The 18,469-nt window shown below is 36.0% G+C and overlaps 1 protein-coding gene across 1 annotated transcript in view; it reads right to left on the reverse strand.

Moving 5' to 3' along the window:
• LOC102749696 (phospholipid-transporting ATPase IB-like) overlaps positions 1 to 18,469 on the reverse strand; it is a 125,390-nt gene that overhangs the window by 64,962 nt on the left and 41,959 nt on the right. Inside the window, exons 13-15 of the mRNA XM_081815495.1 lie at positions 15,308 to 15,418; positions 10,173 to 10,345; positions 1,951 to 2,134 (exon numbers count right to left, since the gene is read on the reverse strand). Coding sequence (XP_081671621.1) covers positions 1,951 to 2,134; positions 10,173 to 10,345; positions 15,308 to 15,418 — 468 coding nt within the window. The remainder of the gene's footprint in view (positions 1 to 1,950; positions 2,135 to 10,172; positions 10,346 to 15,307; positions 15,419 to 18,469) is intronic.

The raw sequence follows: 18,469 nt of genomic DNA on the forward strand, positions 1-18,469 counted from the left end.
TGTGCTCAGTAAAATAAGTCCAACAGAAAAAGATTAATACCATTTGATTTCACTTATAATGTGGAATCTAAAAAAAACAAAAAAGCCAGAAATGTTTCCCTGGATCCCCAGGACTCCTGATACTGGCCAGCTTGGTGTGTCTACAGTGTTTAGTAGTTCAAGGCTTATGTCATATATAATTGCTGAGATCACTGGAAGTATGTATCCCAATAGCATGTAGCAGTTTAGGACAGGATTAGGTGACTTTGGTGTGGCCATTTGCTTATTTACAGACATAGGTGCTCTGATCACGGTTTACTGACACTCTCCCCGCCAACACAAATACTCTAGCACAGAGGAGCCTTAGTTTTCCCTGCTATAAAACCAGAACACTTAATCTGTAAGAAGGGTCTCAGAATGGATCTGATTCAAACACTGGGGTAATATGCTTTTCATCTATGCTGTAAAATCCTAGGAATCCATTTTGTTACCACTCCAGTTTCAGGCATCTGTTTACCTGTGGACAGAGTACTAAATCATCTAGCCCCTCAGAGACAGCCACCATAAGAATAGCCCCAGCAGGGATGACCTACTCAGCGTATGGGATTATTCCCAAGGAATGTTCAAGAATTACAGGTGCCTCCTGAATTCAGCAAAATAGAAAAGTGTTATTGTTAGTTGCTCAACTGTGATAAAATACTAGATCCATTAAAAGCTAATCTTAAATTATTGATTAAAATATTCTTCAAAAGTCAAAATATTAATATGTAGAAGGAGGAGGTATTCTTGTTAAACAGCCTAGGATCTTATATAAATATACAGAGGTTGTAAATCACAGACCACACACACTACTTAAATGTCTTCCAGTAAATGGTACAGCTACTGTGGAAGGCAGTTTGGCAGTTTCTTACAAAACTAGACATACTTTTATACTTTTACTATATGATCTAGCAATTACATTCCTGGGTATAAATCCAAAGGAGTTGAAAACTTATGTCCACACAAAAAAACCTGCCCATGGATATTTGTAACAGCTTTATTAATAATTGCCCACACTTGGAAATAAGATATTTTCAGTAGATGAATGGATAAAGTATTGTACATCCAGAAAGTGGAATGTTATTCATCACTAAATAGAAATGAGCTATCAAGCCATAAAAGACGTGGAGGACACTTCAATGCATATTACTAAGTGAAAGAAGCCATACTGTATGAATATGACATTCTGGAAAAGACAAAACCATGGAGAGAGTACAAAAATCAGTGGTTGCCAAGGGTTCGTGAATGGAGGGAATGATGAATAGGCAGAGTGCAGAGGATTTTTAAGGCAGTAAAACTACTCTGTATAATACTGTGATGGTGGATACTCGTCATTATACATTTCTCCAAACCCATAGAATATACAACACCAAGAGTGAGCCCTAATGTAAACTGTGGACTTTGGGTAATGATAATGATGTGTCAATGTAGGTTCATCAGTTATAACAAATATACTGCTTTGGTAGGGGATGTTGATGATGGGGGAGTTTGTGGGGGAAGGCAGGGAATATATGGCAACTCTATATTTTCTGCTCAATTTTGTTGTGAAGCTATAATTGCTCTAAAATACAGTCTATTTTTAAATGCCTGCCAAGAGGCAATGCCTGCTTTTAAAAAAGCAGAAATGGGGAGATTATAAGTCTTTAAGAAATCTTCACTGAGAGACACCACAAAGCAAAGCACACATTGCAGACTGAAGAGACTGGGGATTTAGAGATTGTATTAGTAGAGCTATAGATTCTTGGTGGTATCAGTATGACCAACTCCATAACTGCTCGAGGAAAACTCTTTTTGCTGCAAAGTGCGTAAGGACAAAACTAAAGAAAACCCCAAATGTGCTGGTAGTTTCATATGAAAAGCAACTTAAAGAGTGGCGTAGGCCTTGGGGATAGACTCAAGATATTCCAATACTCTCATGCCCACACTACTGACCTGTGCAATGGAATAATCTGAGCTGTTGGTGGCCAGCATGCCCTCATTCCCACTGATTCCCACACCCACGTGGGCCATCTGGATCATCCCAACATCATTGGCACCATCCCCAATGGCAAGAGTGATGGCCCCTACATGCTTCTTAACCAAGTAGACTATTTCTGCCTTCTGGAGGGGAGATAACCTGAAAAAGAAGACAGAAACCACCAATTTTACTGCTTTGTTTTTGTTCACCTTGTTCTAAAAGCCTTTAACAAGGAGTCAACAATGATCTACACAGAACCACCTTTAAATATCAGTTACTGGTAAATTTCCCAATTCATTAATTAAGCTTTTTACATATATAAATATGTTCCACCCACCAATCCAGAAAACAAATGAATAAAACAAAAAGCAGAATCAGAACTATAAATACAAAGAACAAACTGATGGCTGCTGGAGGGGGAGGAGATGGAGGGATGAGCAAAATGGGTGAAAAGGACTTAGAGATACAGGCTTTCAGTTATGGAATAAGTAAGTCATGGGGATAACAAGTACAGCACAGGGAATATAGTCAGTGGTACTGTAATAGTGTTGTATGGTGACAGTCAGGAGCTCTCCTTGTGGTGAGCATATAGAGATGTCCAATCACTATGTCCTACTCCTGAAACTAATGTAACATTGTGTGTCAACTATACTCATTTTTTTAAAAAAGTTCCCTCCCACCCTCACCCAAAATAAAAAGGAAAGCAAAGAAACCACACAGCAACTTCTTTAACATCCAAAAGAAATACACAATATCAGTTGCCCAGGTTACATGGAGATAAACTCTTCAATTTGCCTTTCTCCCCATCACTCCCTGTTGCCTAACACTGGCCTGCTCTACTAATTTATATCATCTACCTAAACGAGAGTAAGAAGTGAAGATTTCTGAAACTATTTGAAGGCATTTTCCCAAAGGATAGCCTGTAGACTAGCCTACGAAAATCAAAGTACCTTCAAGTGAACTTGAAAAACACAAGGAGATGTAAAAACATGAAGGTGTCAGTCAAGTGAGTCTGTGGTAACAACAACAAACAAAAGCAAAGTAACCTAACATAGCAAATGTTTGTTCTTTCCATGGTATGTGTCCAATAAATGAGAATACTGTTGATCCTTTTTCCCCCCTCAGATAAGCTTACAAAAGCAAATTTAGTATTCCTAAAATATTTCAGGCTAGCAGACCCTGTCTACACAAAATACTTACAGATATATCAAGGAAAGAGAAGCAAAATTTTTATCTCTTATTCATCACTTATGTATTCATCCACTAAATGAATTGGATACACACCTCTATCCAAAAAATAAGACATACAAAGGTTTTATTTTCTAGTAATTGAATGATTATCCCCTTCCCACAAAACAGCTCCTAAAAACTAAATTTAAACCTTTCAAATTTTAAGTGAGATTATTAAAAACTGAGGAGATAGGCTTCCTTGGTTAGTGCACACTCCAAATTTTAAGACAGAAGCACAGATGGAAAAACTTTTGCTTCATAATGAAGAAAATATAATGAGTTAACATTACTTTGTCAGCACAGTATGAAAAGTTACCGAAGTAGAGGATGTTCCAGAAACCATTTGTAAGTTTTGTTTCCAACAAGAGATGCTGGTTTGTTTTTTTTTTAAAGATTTTATTTATTTATTTGAGAGAGAATGAGAGACAGAGAGCATGAGAGGGAAGAGGGCAGAGGGAGAAGCAGACCCCCCGCTGAGCAGGGAGCCCGATGCGGGACTCGATCCCGGGACTCCAGGATCATGACCTGAGCCGAAGGCAGTCACTTAACCAACTGAGCCACCCAGGCGCCCGAGATGCTGGTTGTTTTGCCGGAATGCCGACAATGATAATAATTTCACCATTTAGTCTGGCAACTACTTTTATATTCAGACTACGATATTTGTGGAAAAAAGAAAAACTACCTCATATTAATCCCAAATTTCACTCTTTAAACTTTCAAATCTTAATTCTAACCTCTGAGCCAACCAAGCTCTCCAAAATATAAGAAGAGAACTGTCAGGGACCCACTAAACCTTCTCCTCCCCTTGCTAAACATCACTGAGTCCTTCAGTCCTTTGGTAATGTGGTTCTAGGCCTTTCACCAAAGCTCCAAGTCAGTTCTGACCAGTTGAGAATAGAACTGGATCATCACTATTCTGATTTTGGGTCCTCCCCCACCATATATGAAAATAAATCCTAAAATAATATTAGTCTTTTAATAACCATCTGTTAATTGAGCTCCAATTAATAAAACACTTTAGGTCATGTGTCCATGTATGGGCATTAAGCCAAATTTCCCTAATCCTGAAATTTTTTTTTTTTTAAGATTTTATTTATTTGACAGAAAGAGACACAGCGAGAAAGGGAACACAAGCAGGGGGAGTGGGAGAGGGAGAAGCAGGCCCCCCGCCGAGCAGGGAGCCCGATGCGGGGCTCGATCCCAGGACCCTGGAATCATGACCCGAGCCGAAGGCAGACGCCCAACAACTGAGCCACCCAGGCGCCCCCCTAATCCTGAAATTTTAGGGTTCTTTCCAATTGATGGTATTTACATTCATGTCTGGCCAAGTTCATCTTGTCATTCTATTGACTGAAACAACATAGAAGTCCCATAGCCATCTAGTCACAAAAATTGAAAGGGGAGAAATCTACTCAGGATAGGAAAAAAGTCAATATGCTGTTTCAGAGCACAAGAGTGATAAGAAAACACAGCCCTAAAAAATAGTTTTAGGAATTCAAAATAGACATTAAACAGTTCATTTCTACTCTTCTCATCCGAATAGACATCTTTATTTTCCAAAAATAGTATTTTACATGTCAACTCTCATTTTGATATTTAATCTATAACATGGAACCAAATAACAAATTCAACAATAATTTATAAAGAACACATAATAGATTCCAACCTATAAAACTAATACTCGAGTCTCATTTGACTTAATTCAAAAATTACAGTACTTTTATCATCTATTTTCATGGATTAAAAATATACAGAGATAAATAAACCAATTGGCTGGAATAATGTCATGGTTTTTCCATGGGCACATACAATTGACTTCTTTATCAATATAATCAGTGTGAGGAATAAAAAATAAAATGGTTTCCACTCAAAATTTGGGTTAAATAGGTGATGAAGATTAAGGAGTGCACTTGTGATGAGCACCAGGTGATGTATGGGAGTGTTGAATCACTATATTGTACATCTGAAACTGTATTACACTATATGTTAACTAACCAGAATTTAAATAAAAGCTTTTTAAAAAATTGTAAAATAGGTTCAACATATTGTATGGCACAGATGTTTTCTTAGACATATAAACAAGTGTTTTTGCTATATTTGTGCTTGCTGAGTAAGCTACTTAAAGGTAACCTCATATTCAGTAATTATTATTTATTCAACAAATATTTATGTCCCTACTATGAGCTAGGCACAATCCTTGATAGAGAAGATAGAGCAGAAAATAAAATATATAAATATCCCTGCCTTCATGAAGTTTACATTGCAGTGGAGAGGAGACAGACAATAAACCAAGTAAGTAAAACAAAAATTATGGCATATAGTGATAAGAATTGTGGGGAAAATAAGTCTACAGCTTCATAAATTGACTTTTAAAAATTAATTTTTCTTTTAATTATGTTCACCTGAGTGCCACTGATTAAGCAATTATAACAAATACGGTATGACACCCTCCAACTATCTCAACTTTTTTATTTCTAAATGACATTCAGTAAGCAAATTGTTGGTTAAAATTTTAAGAAAACTTTCTATACCTGTTAATGGCATATAAGGACATTGGGCAATTTCCTTCAATAAGAAAACAAGTGTAGAACTGGAAAAAAATGATTAAAAGCAAGTATTTCATCTCACCAGAAAATGACCAAAGGTAGAAAAGAACTTGAGACATGCTTATTCATGAAAAGATGTTACTGTATCAGGTAAGTGCAGCAAGTTTGTGACCTCCTTTCCTGGAGGTGTTCATATTCCCCTGACCTGGGAGTGGTGCAAGAATCTGCAGATTTACTATCTGGACATGGTGGATATGGTTTGGAGCAGATAATGATCGCCCACATCTTTATCAACTGGGGTGGCTCTCTTAGTTCAGGGAGGGCAGAAAATCAGCTAGAAATTTAACAGGGAGATTTTTGCAACAAAAGAATCATGGGAGCATTGAGATAATAAACTTTCTACATATTCCGGACAGACCACTAAATTAAGGTTTAGGGTTTGAATTGTTGAGGCACAAACTTGTCTAAGTAATTGGGTGAAGACTCAACTCTGCAGACAAAGACTTCAAAGCAGCATTATAAATATGTTCATAGAATTGAAATAAAATACGTCTGAAGAATCAAAGAAAATTGTAACAATTATGAGTCAACAAACAGCATATCCCAACAGAAGAATGGAAACTATATTAAAAAATAGAAATTCTAGGGATGAAATGAAAAATGTACTTCATGAACTTAACATCAGATCTGAGATAGTGGAAGGAATCAGTGAATTTGAAGTCACATCAATAGAAAATATGCAATACAAAAAGAGAAGAGGGGAAATTAAAGAAAAATGCAGTGGCAGGGCCACAAGTCAACATCAAGCATTCACTCACGTATGTGATCGGAGTCCCAAAAGTAAAGGAAATCAAAAGTAGGGCACCTGGGTGGCTCAGTCGTTAAGCGTCTGCCTTCGGCTCAGGTCATGATCCCAGGGTCCTGGGATCGAGCCCCACATCAGGCTCTCTGCTCAGTGGAAAGCCTGCTTCTCCCTCTCCCTCTCTCACTCCCCCTGCTGTGTTCCCTCTCTCGCTGTGTCTCTGTCAAATAAATAAATAAAATCTTTAAAAAAAAAAAAAAAAGGAAATCAAAAGTAGAAAAAAACAAAAACACTTTGAAAAAATAATGACTGAAATTTTCCAATCTAGTAAAAACAAAACAAAACAAAACATTAATTTAGGGATCCCCTGAATCCAAAGGAGAACAAATATAATAAGAACCATGTATAGAGCCAACATAGCCAAACAACTGAAACCAAGTAACAAAGAAAGAATCTGGAAAGTAGGAAGAGGAAAATGATTCATAACATACAGGGTAACAACAGTGCAAACTTCTCATCAGAAACAAGGGAGCCAGAAGACAACAGAATGACAAAGTACCAAGTGGGAAAAAAAAATAAACCTAGTATTTTATTTGAAAATAGCTTTAACTTAGAAATCGGTAAGAGAAAGGGATATAGGAAAGACCCAAATGTGTGAGAATTAAATAACACACTTTTAAATAGCCCATGAGATTAAAAAAAAAAATCAAGAGGAATGAGAAAATACTGTACTTTGAACTGAATGATAATGAAAACACAGCATATCAAAATTTGGGAAATGTAGTTAAATCAGTGCTTGAAAATTTATGGCTTGAAATGCTTATAGTAGAAAAAAAATTTTAAATCAATGATAAAATTCTCTACCTTAAGTTATGTGAAAAAGAAAAATAAATTCAACCCAAAGTAAGGTAAAAGTAGAAAATAATACAGATAAGTATGTATTATATGTGAGAATATTATATTACTATATATTATAACATGCATAATAGTACATATACATTATAAATATGATATATATCAGAACATAAAAACAAACCATGGAATTGGCCTCTTGAAAATAGCAGCAAAATTGGTAAAGCCCTAACTAGACTGATCAAGGGAAAGAAGAGTAAATTATTCATATGAGGAAGGAAAGAAGGAACATCACCATATATCACACAAAAGTAACAAATAAAGGAATATTGTGAAAAACTTAATGCCAACACATTTGACAACTAGATCAAATGGATAAATTCCTTGAAAGACACGAATCACAAACCTAACTGAAGTAGTAGTAGAAAATATTTGCTAAATAAATTGAATTATTCATTAAGACCTTCCCACAAAGTCAGATCCAGATGGCATCAACAGTGAAGTCTATCAAACATTTTAGGAAGAACTAATGCCAATACCACAGAAAGTGTAGAAAACAGAGGACAAAGAAACACCTCCCAAATTAGTTTATCAGGCCGGAATTATCCTAAAACCAAAGCCATTCAAAAACTTGAAATAAAACCACAAATACCCTTCATGAGTATAGACTAAAAATTCTTAATGAAATTTTAGTAGAATATATAAAAACAATAGGCCCCTGGGTGGCTCTGTAGTTTAAGCGTCTGCCCTTTGGCTCAGGTCACGTTCTCAGGATCCTGGGATTGAGCCTGGGATTGACCCTGCTTCTCCCTCTCCCTCTGCCCATCTCCCGGCTCGTGCTTGCCCTTTCTCTCTCTCTTTCTCCGTCTCTCAAATAAATAAATAAAATCTTAAAAAAAAAAAAAGAAATAAAAATAAAATTCAGTCATAAAATTTTGAAGCCATGAAGAATGTTAGAGACAGACTCTACTCTCCTCCCCTACCACCACTCCCTTTGTAAGTTACAGTTTCAGCCAGTTCCATACCAAATTGCTTTCATCAGTTCAGGATATAGCTCAGTCAACAGACTTCAGTTTTGTATTTATTTATGTTTACTGTTCATCTAATGGCACTCTTAAAGGGACGAAGTGACTAAGTGGAGAAACTAAGACAATGAACCACTTAAACCTGGATCATCGAGAGTTGCTGTCATGGTTGGCCAATGAGTGACCCCTGCAGAAGCTGGACAGGGAGGAGAGTGAGGTCAAGTTGGACATTTCCCTGCTCCTCCCTGCCATGTCTTCTCCAGGTGGCTATGTCTATCGACCACAGCTCAAGGCTCCTCTAGAAGCAGTCTGCTCTGCACGGCTCTCTCTTTGCAGGTACAGTGACTACCTCCCTCCTCTGATCCCTTTGGACCTAGGGGTATATTGGCTCTTTCCACTGTTACCAGCATGTATATAATCCCTTTGTTTTCATCTTGGGCTCCTGAAAGCAAGTATCTTTCAGAGCCAAACATGATGTCCCATTTGCTGAGATTTCTGGGAAAAAGCATATGTGGATCTTCTTCTGCATGCAATCATATGAGGTTGTGAAGCTTGGGTCTCTCAACCCCCAACTTGCTGCCAAAAGGGTATCTGGCCTGGGGATAAAGCCTGCACCAGATAAATCAAAAGGGAGACACCATTTGAACTCTACATCAAACCACAAGTAAAGCCAGATTTAGGACAAACCACTAATAGTTCACTGCAAGCCAACTTCTGGAATATCCATCCTTGGTGGCAAAATGTTCTCCCCTTCTCCCTGCTTCTTCAGTAGGTCCTCTCATTGCTTCCTCCAGCATGAGTAGGAAGTTTGAGTAGAGAAAAAGTGAGCATTCCTTAAAATATTGGTATGATGCAAAATGAAAACTGGTCAATTAAATCTAAATAGTTAAAAGAAACAAAAAATTTGGTGAACTGACTATTGATGAATTTTCTTGCTTCCCCTGAAGTCAGCTTTACCTATAGAATTTTCAGTTATGTGAGCTAATAAATTCCCTTTTTGCCCAAGCTGGACTTGAATTCAGTTTTCCATTAGTTTTTTCAGTTCTAACTGATGGAACTAAATCGCAAAGAATCCTAAAGGCTAAACTACAGTCATGACAAGTGAAAGTGGAGTGAAGAACAGAAGGTGCTGAATTTTTGTAGCAGATGCTGAATGAATGTGAACACAGAAGGACGTCTAAGGGAAACATTTGAAGCATATAAGGAGCTCAACTGATTGAGGAGCAAATCTGTATTAATACTTAGAAGTTCAAAGCATCAAGATGTTTTAATAATCGGTCCATTTAATATTTTCATTCAGGAGCAAGGAACAACTATTCTGTACCTAGTTTTGTTATTTTCTTAGTTCTAGCCATCTTTGTGGTACGTGTTTTGCCTTTTTAAATTGATGTTTTGACTTGCACTAATACTGATAATTTCATTTTCCTCTAGACATTGGTGGATTTTTTTTCAGATTTGCCCCTCAATATAAATACAGGGCTTTTGTTCTTACTAAAGATGTCTTTCATCTGGTCAATACATCACTAAACAATTTATCACTGAAAAATTATAATCTGCTTTCTAGGAACATCTTAAGCCTGACAATTAAAATTAAATTCATATATCTCTCTTCAATTTGAGCATATATTTTACTAAGAAGTAACTTTGCTTCTACAAAATTGTATTTCCATGTCCACATTTTCTTTATATAAACAGTGTTAAAGATAGCAGGGAGGGAAAAAGAACAGTGAATATATCCTTACCTACAGCATAATACTGCTCTACATGAGAGGGCCAAATTGAGGAAGCTCCTCTTAATTTCAGAATGGAGGGCGTACTTCAGTGTTTCACCATCAATGATAAGGGCCAGGTCATTTTCTTTACCTATCCGGGTTCCGAGAGCTTCACAGTTCTGAGTAACTGCTTGTTGTGTTGCCTAAAACAAAGGTGGGGGGAGGGAATCACTTTATTTTTCTCATTTTAAATATAAATGAAAAGACTTCCTGAATCAAGATGGTAGTCTGAGGCATATTTTTACCTCATTCTTTCCTTCAAATAGCTCACTGAAATTAAAAAGTAAATAACATGAGAAGAAGTTTGACATCATTGGTCATCAGTGAAATGCCAATTGAAACCACAATGAGATAATACTTCATATCCATTAGCATGACTAGAATCAAAAAGTCAGATAATAAGTGTTGATCAGGATATAGAGAAATGCAAAACTCCCATACACTGCTGTTGGGAATGTAAAATGGTGTAGCCACTTTGGAAAATAGTCTGACAGTTCCACAGATGGGTAAACATGGAGTTTACCCATGACCCAGCAATTCATGTATATATACCCAAGACAAATGAAAATTGTCTACACAAAACTTGCATGTTTATAGCAGCACTATTCACAAATGCCTAAAAGTTATAACAACCTAATGAATGGATAAACAAAATATGGTATATCCATATAATGGAATATTCTTTAGCTATAAAAAGGTTATGAGGTATTAATGCATGCTACGACATGAACGAACCTTGAAAATGTGGTAACTAAAAGAAGCCAGTCACAAAAGACTGTATGCTATTATGATTCAATTCACATGAAAGTCAAGAATAAACAAACCCATAGAGACAAAAAGTAGATTAGTGGTTGTTCAGGGTGGGGGAAGGAGGATGAGAGAGATGATAACTAAAGAGTAGGGAGATTCTTTTAGAGGTGATGAAAGTGTTCTAAAAGTTGACTGTGGTGACAGTTGCATATATAAGTGAAAATATTAAAACAGATTGAATTGTACACATTAAACATAAATTTTATGTGATGTGGATTATATCTCAAGCTGTTTTTTAAAAGGTATAGAAGAGTGAATTCATATCAGTTGGAAAATACAGATGGATGTTAATAGCATATCAGAAAGTTCAGAAAATTTTGGAGAAAAATATCAAAGGTGGGAACAAAATAATGGAGTGAACTCTACAAAACTGAGTCTCAGGCTTCTAAGGGAGAAATAAAGAAGCTGTAGAGACTCATCACTCAATTTAAGATGTGTGAGCATCACCTCCCTTAGCTTATTTTCCTCACCCAACCTTTCCTTCCTTCATAATTCACATAAACTGTTGGAAGCTCAAAATTTTAGAGAAATGACTCCTCATGCCAGTTGCAGAGTGGAAAATTCAGGAATTTTAAGGAAAATATGTAATAAAATTTTAAGTTATATAGATTAATGCTAAAGAAAATTCCTTCATCAAATACAAGTAAAATAAAAAAAAATATCAGTTACCACTTTCTATTGAAACATTAGTGAAATAATAAGTTTGCCAAAATATTTCTTGATTCTTACCAACTCTGTTTTACTTCTATGACTATGTGAAATGAATGCCATAAAATACTAAATCATATTTTAAAGCTTATTATTTTATTTAACTATAATTTTCAGTTATATTCAATGATCTACAGAAATCAGAGATTTTTTTTATGATCTCCCATAAACATATTAATAAATGAAATTTTAAGAAAATGTGCCACCTGGGGAAAAATTTTAAAGCATAACAGGCATCAAGCATCAAAAGCTTTAATGAAAAAAATCCTCCTCCCTATTTTTCTCAGAAGATCTTCATTACTCAATACTCATTACTCAAATGAAATAACTGTTTTTCCCAAAAATAAAGTTACTTTAATAATCCTTGAATTACTGAGGGCTTTATAAACCTGAAGGTCTAATAACAGATGGAATTCAAACACTTTAAATTTGCATTCATGCTGTGTAGGAACTATGAGGTATTATGTGTGTGTGTGTGTATAAAATATATGATATATATATATCGTATTAAACATTTCTACTTCTGCTTTTTCTACACAGTGGGCTGCATATCTCATCAATGATCTCAAGTGACTGTAATTGTTTTGTTGCCCCAAAATAATCTGGCAAAATTGAAGTTTTCCTCACTTTAATATTCTTCTCACATTTCATTTGGTTAGTGAACACAAAACTTCGTGCTTTTCTAGTTATATATTGTTTTCAATTTTACAGCTTCTTAGAACAAGTAAATGCTTGGAACTAAAGCTATTAGTTTAATGTCTTATTTTTTTCTTCTACTCCTAAATTGGTTCTCTTTACCAGTCCTTCTGCTGCCGATGTTAACAGAAGCTAAAGGTAATTCTTCCAACATGGTTCACTCTAGAACATGAGTACCTTAGTCATTTGCCAACATTAATTATGTAAAATCCTGCAGCACAACCTGTAGCACATTATATGGGAAAATTGCATTATATGCTTCATATGTAAAACAAGTCTATCAGTAACTAAGTAATGGTTATTTAAGAATGAGTTTTGAAAATGACATAACTCTAAAGTTTACAGGAATTTAAAACATAAGAGAAATTCTTAGAGAAACAATGTACCAGGATCACTATGTAAATCATAATATGTAAGTGACAGAGTTTTCCATAGTAAGCTTCACTAACAAGACTAGCTTCTGGAAAATTCTAACTCATTCATCTAATTACATATGCAACTTCATTCCTCTCAAAAACTTGAGTGCTGTCCATTGTACAAACTTAAATTAAAGGTCAAAAGTTAGTCAAAGGCACTGAAATTTCAACAATGACACATAAAGAGCTTGGATTCACCACTGTCATCCTTATAGAAAAAAGCTGAACAAAGTGAAAACCAACCTTCTTTGGACCTATCAGAGATAGGTGAGATCACATGACAAACTTCCACCAGAAATCTGAAGAGACAAGGGAATACAGAGAATCACAGCTGAGCTCTGTTTAAGTGGAGCAGAAGGTACTACTAAAGTCACAAACTGGTAGGAACATTTAACTGGTAATTTTGAGGAATTGACGTAGGCTGAGTATGGGTTACCGCGAAAATGAGACACTCCTTGGGTTGCAATCTTGATGGGTGAAGACTCACATTTTTGTGGATTTACTTCTAGAAACCTCACCAGGTTCTCATGGTGAAAAGCCAAGAAAAATTCCCCTTGTGGTTCAGGCAGGAGGAGGGGGAAAGTGAACATTTTGATATATGCTCAGAGCATTCTCCATAATGAAAGCCTAGTCTCCAAAGTTAAAGACTTTCCCAGAGTCTTATCCCACCTAAAGGGAAGGGTGTTTACCCAATTCTAGCCCCCTCTAACCTCCCTGTCTCACCCAAGGGGAGAAAAATACTAAGAAACACCTATAAAGACACAGGGGCACAGGCTCACTAAAAGACTGAGATTTAATCATAAGAACACTTCTCTTCCCACACACCTTACCACACACCAACGGGGCCCTGGTATAGTAATAGTGCATTACACATGAAAGAACTGTGAGGTGTGGATCTATTTAAGGAAGAGTTCTTAGGGAAACCCAAAGACAACAAGGGGGACTAAACAAGGACACTAGAGGAATTTGGAGCTTCTCATGTGTATAGCTAGAGCAAACATTAAATACAGCCAGATTACCATAAAACTTCACATTAAAGGCCTTTACCACAATTTCTCTTACCATATTCATCATGTCCAGCTTTCAACAAAAATTACAAGACATGCTAAAAGGCAAGAAAAAGCACTGTCTGAAGAGCTAAAGCAAGCATCTGAACCAGATTCAAAAATAACACAGATTTTTGAAGTATCAGACAGTGAATTTAAAATAAGCTATGATTAACATGTTAAGGACTCTAATGGAAAAATAGATAACATAAAAGAACAAATGGGGAAGATAAGCAGAGAGAAACACTTAAGAAAGAATAAAAATGAAATGCTAGAAAAAAAAAAACAAACCAGAAATGAAGAATGCCCTTATTGGGCCCAACAATAGACTGCACAAAGTCTAAAAATTAATGAGCTTAAAGATATATCAACAGAAATTTCCCAAACTGAAATAGAAAGGAAAAAAAAGAATTAGAAAAAAAAACAGAATGGAATATTCAAGAACTGTGGGACAATTTAAAAGGTCTAATGTACAGCTAATTGGAATATCAGAAGGAGAAGAGAAAGAGAACAGAACAGAAAGAAAATTTTAAGTACAAATGACTAAGAATGTTCCCAAACTAATGGCAAACACATAACTACAGACCCAGGAAACTTAGAAAACACCAAGCAGGGTATAAATACCAAAAAATTTACACCTACGCATGTCATATTCAAACCACAAAATCAAAGGCAAAGAAGAAATGTTGAAAGAAGCTAAAGGGAAGAATAAAGTAAGAAATAGCAAGCTTCTCATCAGAAACCATACAGTTGAGAAGAAAGTGTTGAAGGAACAAGAGACACCAACCTAGAATTCTATATCCAGTGTAATTATCCTTCAAATGTGAAAGAGAAATAAAGATTTTTCTCAGACAAAAACTGAGGAAATTCAATGCCAGCTAATCTGCCCCATAAGAAATATTTTTAAAGTTTTTCATGGAGAATAATTATGATATGTGTCAGAAACTGAGATCTACTTTTAAAAAAGAAGACTGAAAAGGAATAGATGAAATTTATGTAAATTTTTTTTAATGATAAGAAAATTACACAGTAAAAAATATTTAACAGAAAATAAATGGCTGTAGCCATTTAATTTTTAAGGGCAAGGAGGTTCAATATTAGATTACAAAATCCTTTCATTCCTTCAATGTATATGGCACCTATCTACTCAAACTTTTGATAAAGACTGCTATTTACACATATTTTCTCTTTCTTTTTTTTTTTTTTGCATTTTTAAAATCAAAGATCTGAGTGTTGGATTTGGTATGATGTCGGTTTGGTGATAAAGGACTAGCCTAAGAATGAGGCAAGAAATGAGGACCAGAGGTAATGTTCTAATGGACTTGAGTGAGAGTTCAAGGCAACTTACGTAGATTTTAAGGTATGGGGGAACACTGAAGTAACAAATTGGTTACACTCATATTAAATCAAATTTTTAAAAATCACTTACCTCAAATGAGTTTGAATTCAATCGAATATGAGGCATGTGAGCTGATATCAGTTTACAGGAATATGCTACCAAGAGAGAAATAAAGATGTCACATATTTGAAGACTCAATGCCTTCCATGAGTTCATTTTTCAGAATAAGAAATCTATTTAGGGCCTCCTGGGTGGCTCAGTCATTGAGCGTCTGCCTTTGGCTCAGATCGTGATCCCAGCGTCCTGGGATCGAGCCCCACATCGGGCTCCCTGCTCCACGGGGAAGTCTGCTTCTCCCTCTCCTACTCCCCCTGCTTGGTGTTCCCTCTCTCGCTCTGTCTCTTTCTGTCAAATAAATAAATAAAATCTTTTAAAAAAATCTATTTATATACTTTCTTCATAATACTCTCTGCTTTATGATTAGGTCAAAGCCTGGTAGCTCATCACAAATACTGAGCAAAAGGTTGTAGACTGAAAAAGTTGAAACATTGCTTCATCTAATCTTAATTGGCAACCGAAATAGAAATAGTTGGGAAGGTGCATATAACTAATGGCTAAATCTGTACTTTTAAATGTCTGTGGATTTTTATTTTTATCATCTTTATATGATATGAGATTCAGTCCATGCTTTATAACAATTCCAAGTCTTGAGGAAGCCTGTGTATTAAGTTCTGTTGTATCAAGCTGCTATATCAACAGTATTACGTCTACGTGCTAATAAAATCCTAGGTAGGATTGAAGGAAATAAACTCACCCAATGCTCATAATAACGTTCAATGTGATGATCAAGTTAGACACCTCAGAGAGCATTTTCCAATTTGAAAACTAAGTCATTCTCACTTTAGAACTTAGACTGAGAATATTTTTGTAAATACGGGACTAGCCTACGAGGGCCCAAATACAAAATCACATCTGTATCTACAGGAATGAAACTATCTCTGAGATAGATGAACCCTTATCAAAAAAGTCTTTGTAAAAGCAGTCATTTTAAAGTTCTATGAAGCTGAGGAAACATCCACTAACAAATAGCCGAAAAACAGTCACTTTCTTTTCCTCCTATAGGCTCAAAGGGGCACAGTAGGAAGGCTGCTGGATAAATGAAAGGAATTAACCCCGCTGTGAAAATAATAGGAAGTAGTGATTTGAGTGTAAGAAGAGAGTCCTGCAAATGTTGAGCGAGTTAGGACAGTATTTTTCTTCCTTCTTATAGGTTCAGTTTTTGTCCCTGAGAACTAATTGTTGAACTAAGAAGATAGCGCGTGGGTGTTTAACTCGGCATCTGTCCAAGTCCAGGAGACCTCCCGCTCTCCAGAGTGCTAGTTCATCTTCTCCTCTCCCACCCCAGCCGTCCTCTCAGCAAAATGGAAGTATGGGGTCCCTTGTCCAAAAACCATGGGGTGGGGGGAGGGGAGGACAGAATGCCATTATAGATTCTAAAATAGAAAGGTTTTCTCTAAAAATATTTTATACTTATAAAATGTAACAGGGGTAATGGTGATAGACAAAAAACAACATAAACTTACAAATTGCAAAAAATATATAGTTTTGGTGCCATAATCTTATATAATGTGATAAAAATAAAACTTTATTAATGTGATATCTTGTTTGATCATAAGATTTTTCTCTTACACTTCTGCAAATTCATTTATTCGATCATTAAAACTTATACTTTTAGCAACTTTATTTTCAAACAATATATGTAGTTGAAAGCAATGTTTGTCACTCTTGGAAAATGTAAGATTGTCAGTAATTTTTGACCATTTTTAATTTTGAGCATGATCTTTCTGATGTAACTATTACTAGAGCTTTTAAGATTTTTTTATAGGCTGTGAGGACTTTGTGATGAATTTCTGACATATTATTTTGAAAATTAAATTTTTGTATATTTGTAACTGATGATTCCTATGGAACAAATTTTCTAAAACTAACTGTTCATATAAATCAGTTTCATGTAAATTGGAATTTAATTTAAATGTAAATTTATACAATATCATTTTAATATTTCCTTTGAAATTTCCTGAAACTTGTGGACATCATACAGAAAAGCAAAAGTAGCTTCATGATTTTTATATAATTCAAAATGCCTATTTATGTATTCTATTGCAGCCTATCCAATTACAGGAGACAATCACTTTTATTTTATTTTATTTTTTTAAAGATTTTATTTATTTATTTGACAGAGAGAGACACAGCGAGAGAGGGAATACAAGCAGGGGGAGTGGGAGAGGGAGAAGCAGGCTTCCTGCCGAACAGGGAGCCCGATGCGGGGCTTGATCCCAGGACCTGGAATCATGACCTGAGCCGAAGGCAGACGCTTAACGACTGAGCCACCCAGGCACCCCGAGACAATCACTTTTAAATGGTCTTCTTAATCAATTATTGGTTCATCTGATGCTTCCTATGTAAACAGTGTCATCCCCCCCCACCAGAATGTAACGGTCTTTAAATTTAATTTCTATTTCAAAACCTGTGGATATTTTTTTGCCTTATTGCAGTGGTTTTTCAAAACCAGAGATTCTAAACTTTTCAAAGAATTCTAAAGATTTCCTGATATGTTTTATTGCAATGTTCATGTGTCCACTTTCATTTTGTGGTAAGTTACGACAAAGTTAACTGTCTAAGGCTGGCAGTTTCTGTACCAGCCCCCGGATTGGAGAGTACATATTTGTGCTAGACACAGACAAGCCAGCCCACTGTGGGTTCTTGTGCTGCCCCCATGAGGAACCTTCCTTTCTCCTGAAGCTGTTGTTGCTGCTGCTGGCTCTCTATAGACAAAGCCAAAGGTCTCCATATATTATGATGAAAATCCAATCACTATGCAAGCACTGAGTGCTTGCTTGTACCCAGCATTATGTTGGGTGCAAATGAAGATTTACAACAGATATATGATAAGCCTCTAAAACCTAAGGAATCAAAGCTAATGCAAAAGAGAAAAAAAACCCAGCATATTGGTAAGCGAAATATAATAGTATAAATGCTGCTGAGGTCAAGAAGCAGCAGATCATGTTGAATCATGCTGTCAGAAAGTTTTCAGAAGTTAATAGAACTAGTAGTCTTAGAAAATAGGCAAAAATGTGGGGTGCCTGGGTGGCTCAGTCGTTAAGCATCTGCCTTCGGCTCAGGTCATGATCCTGGGGTGCTGGGATCGAGCCCCTCATTGGCCCCCCTGCTCCACAGGAAGCCTGCTTCTCC

The sequence above is a fragment of the Leptonychotes weddellii genome, chromosome 3, assembly GCF_054177405.1.
Source record: "Leptonychotes weddellii isolate Sample4059 chromosome 3, ASM5417740v2, whole genome shotgun sequence".
In the NCBI taxonomy this organism is placed as follows: Eukaryota; Metazoa; Chordata; class Mammalia; order Carnivora; family Phocidae; genus Leptonychotes; species Leptonychotes weddellii.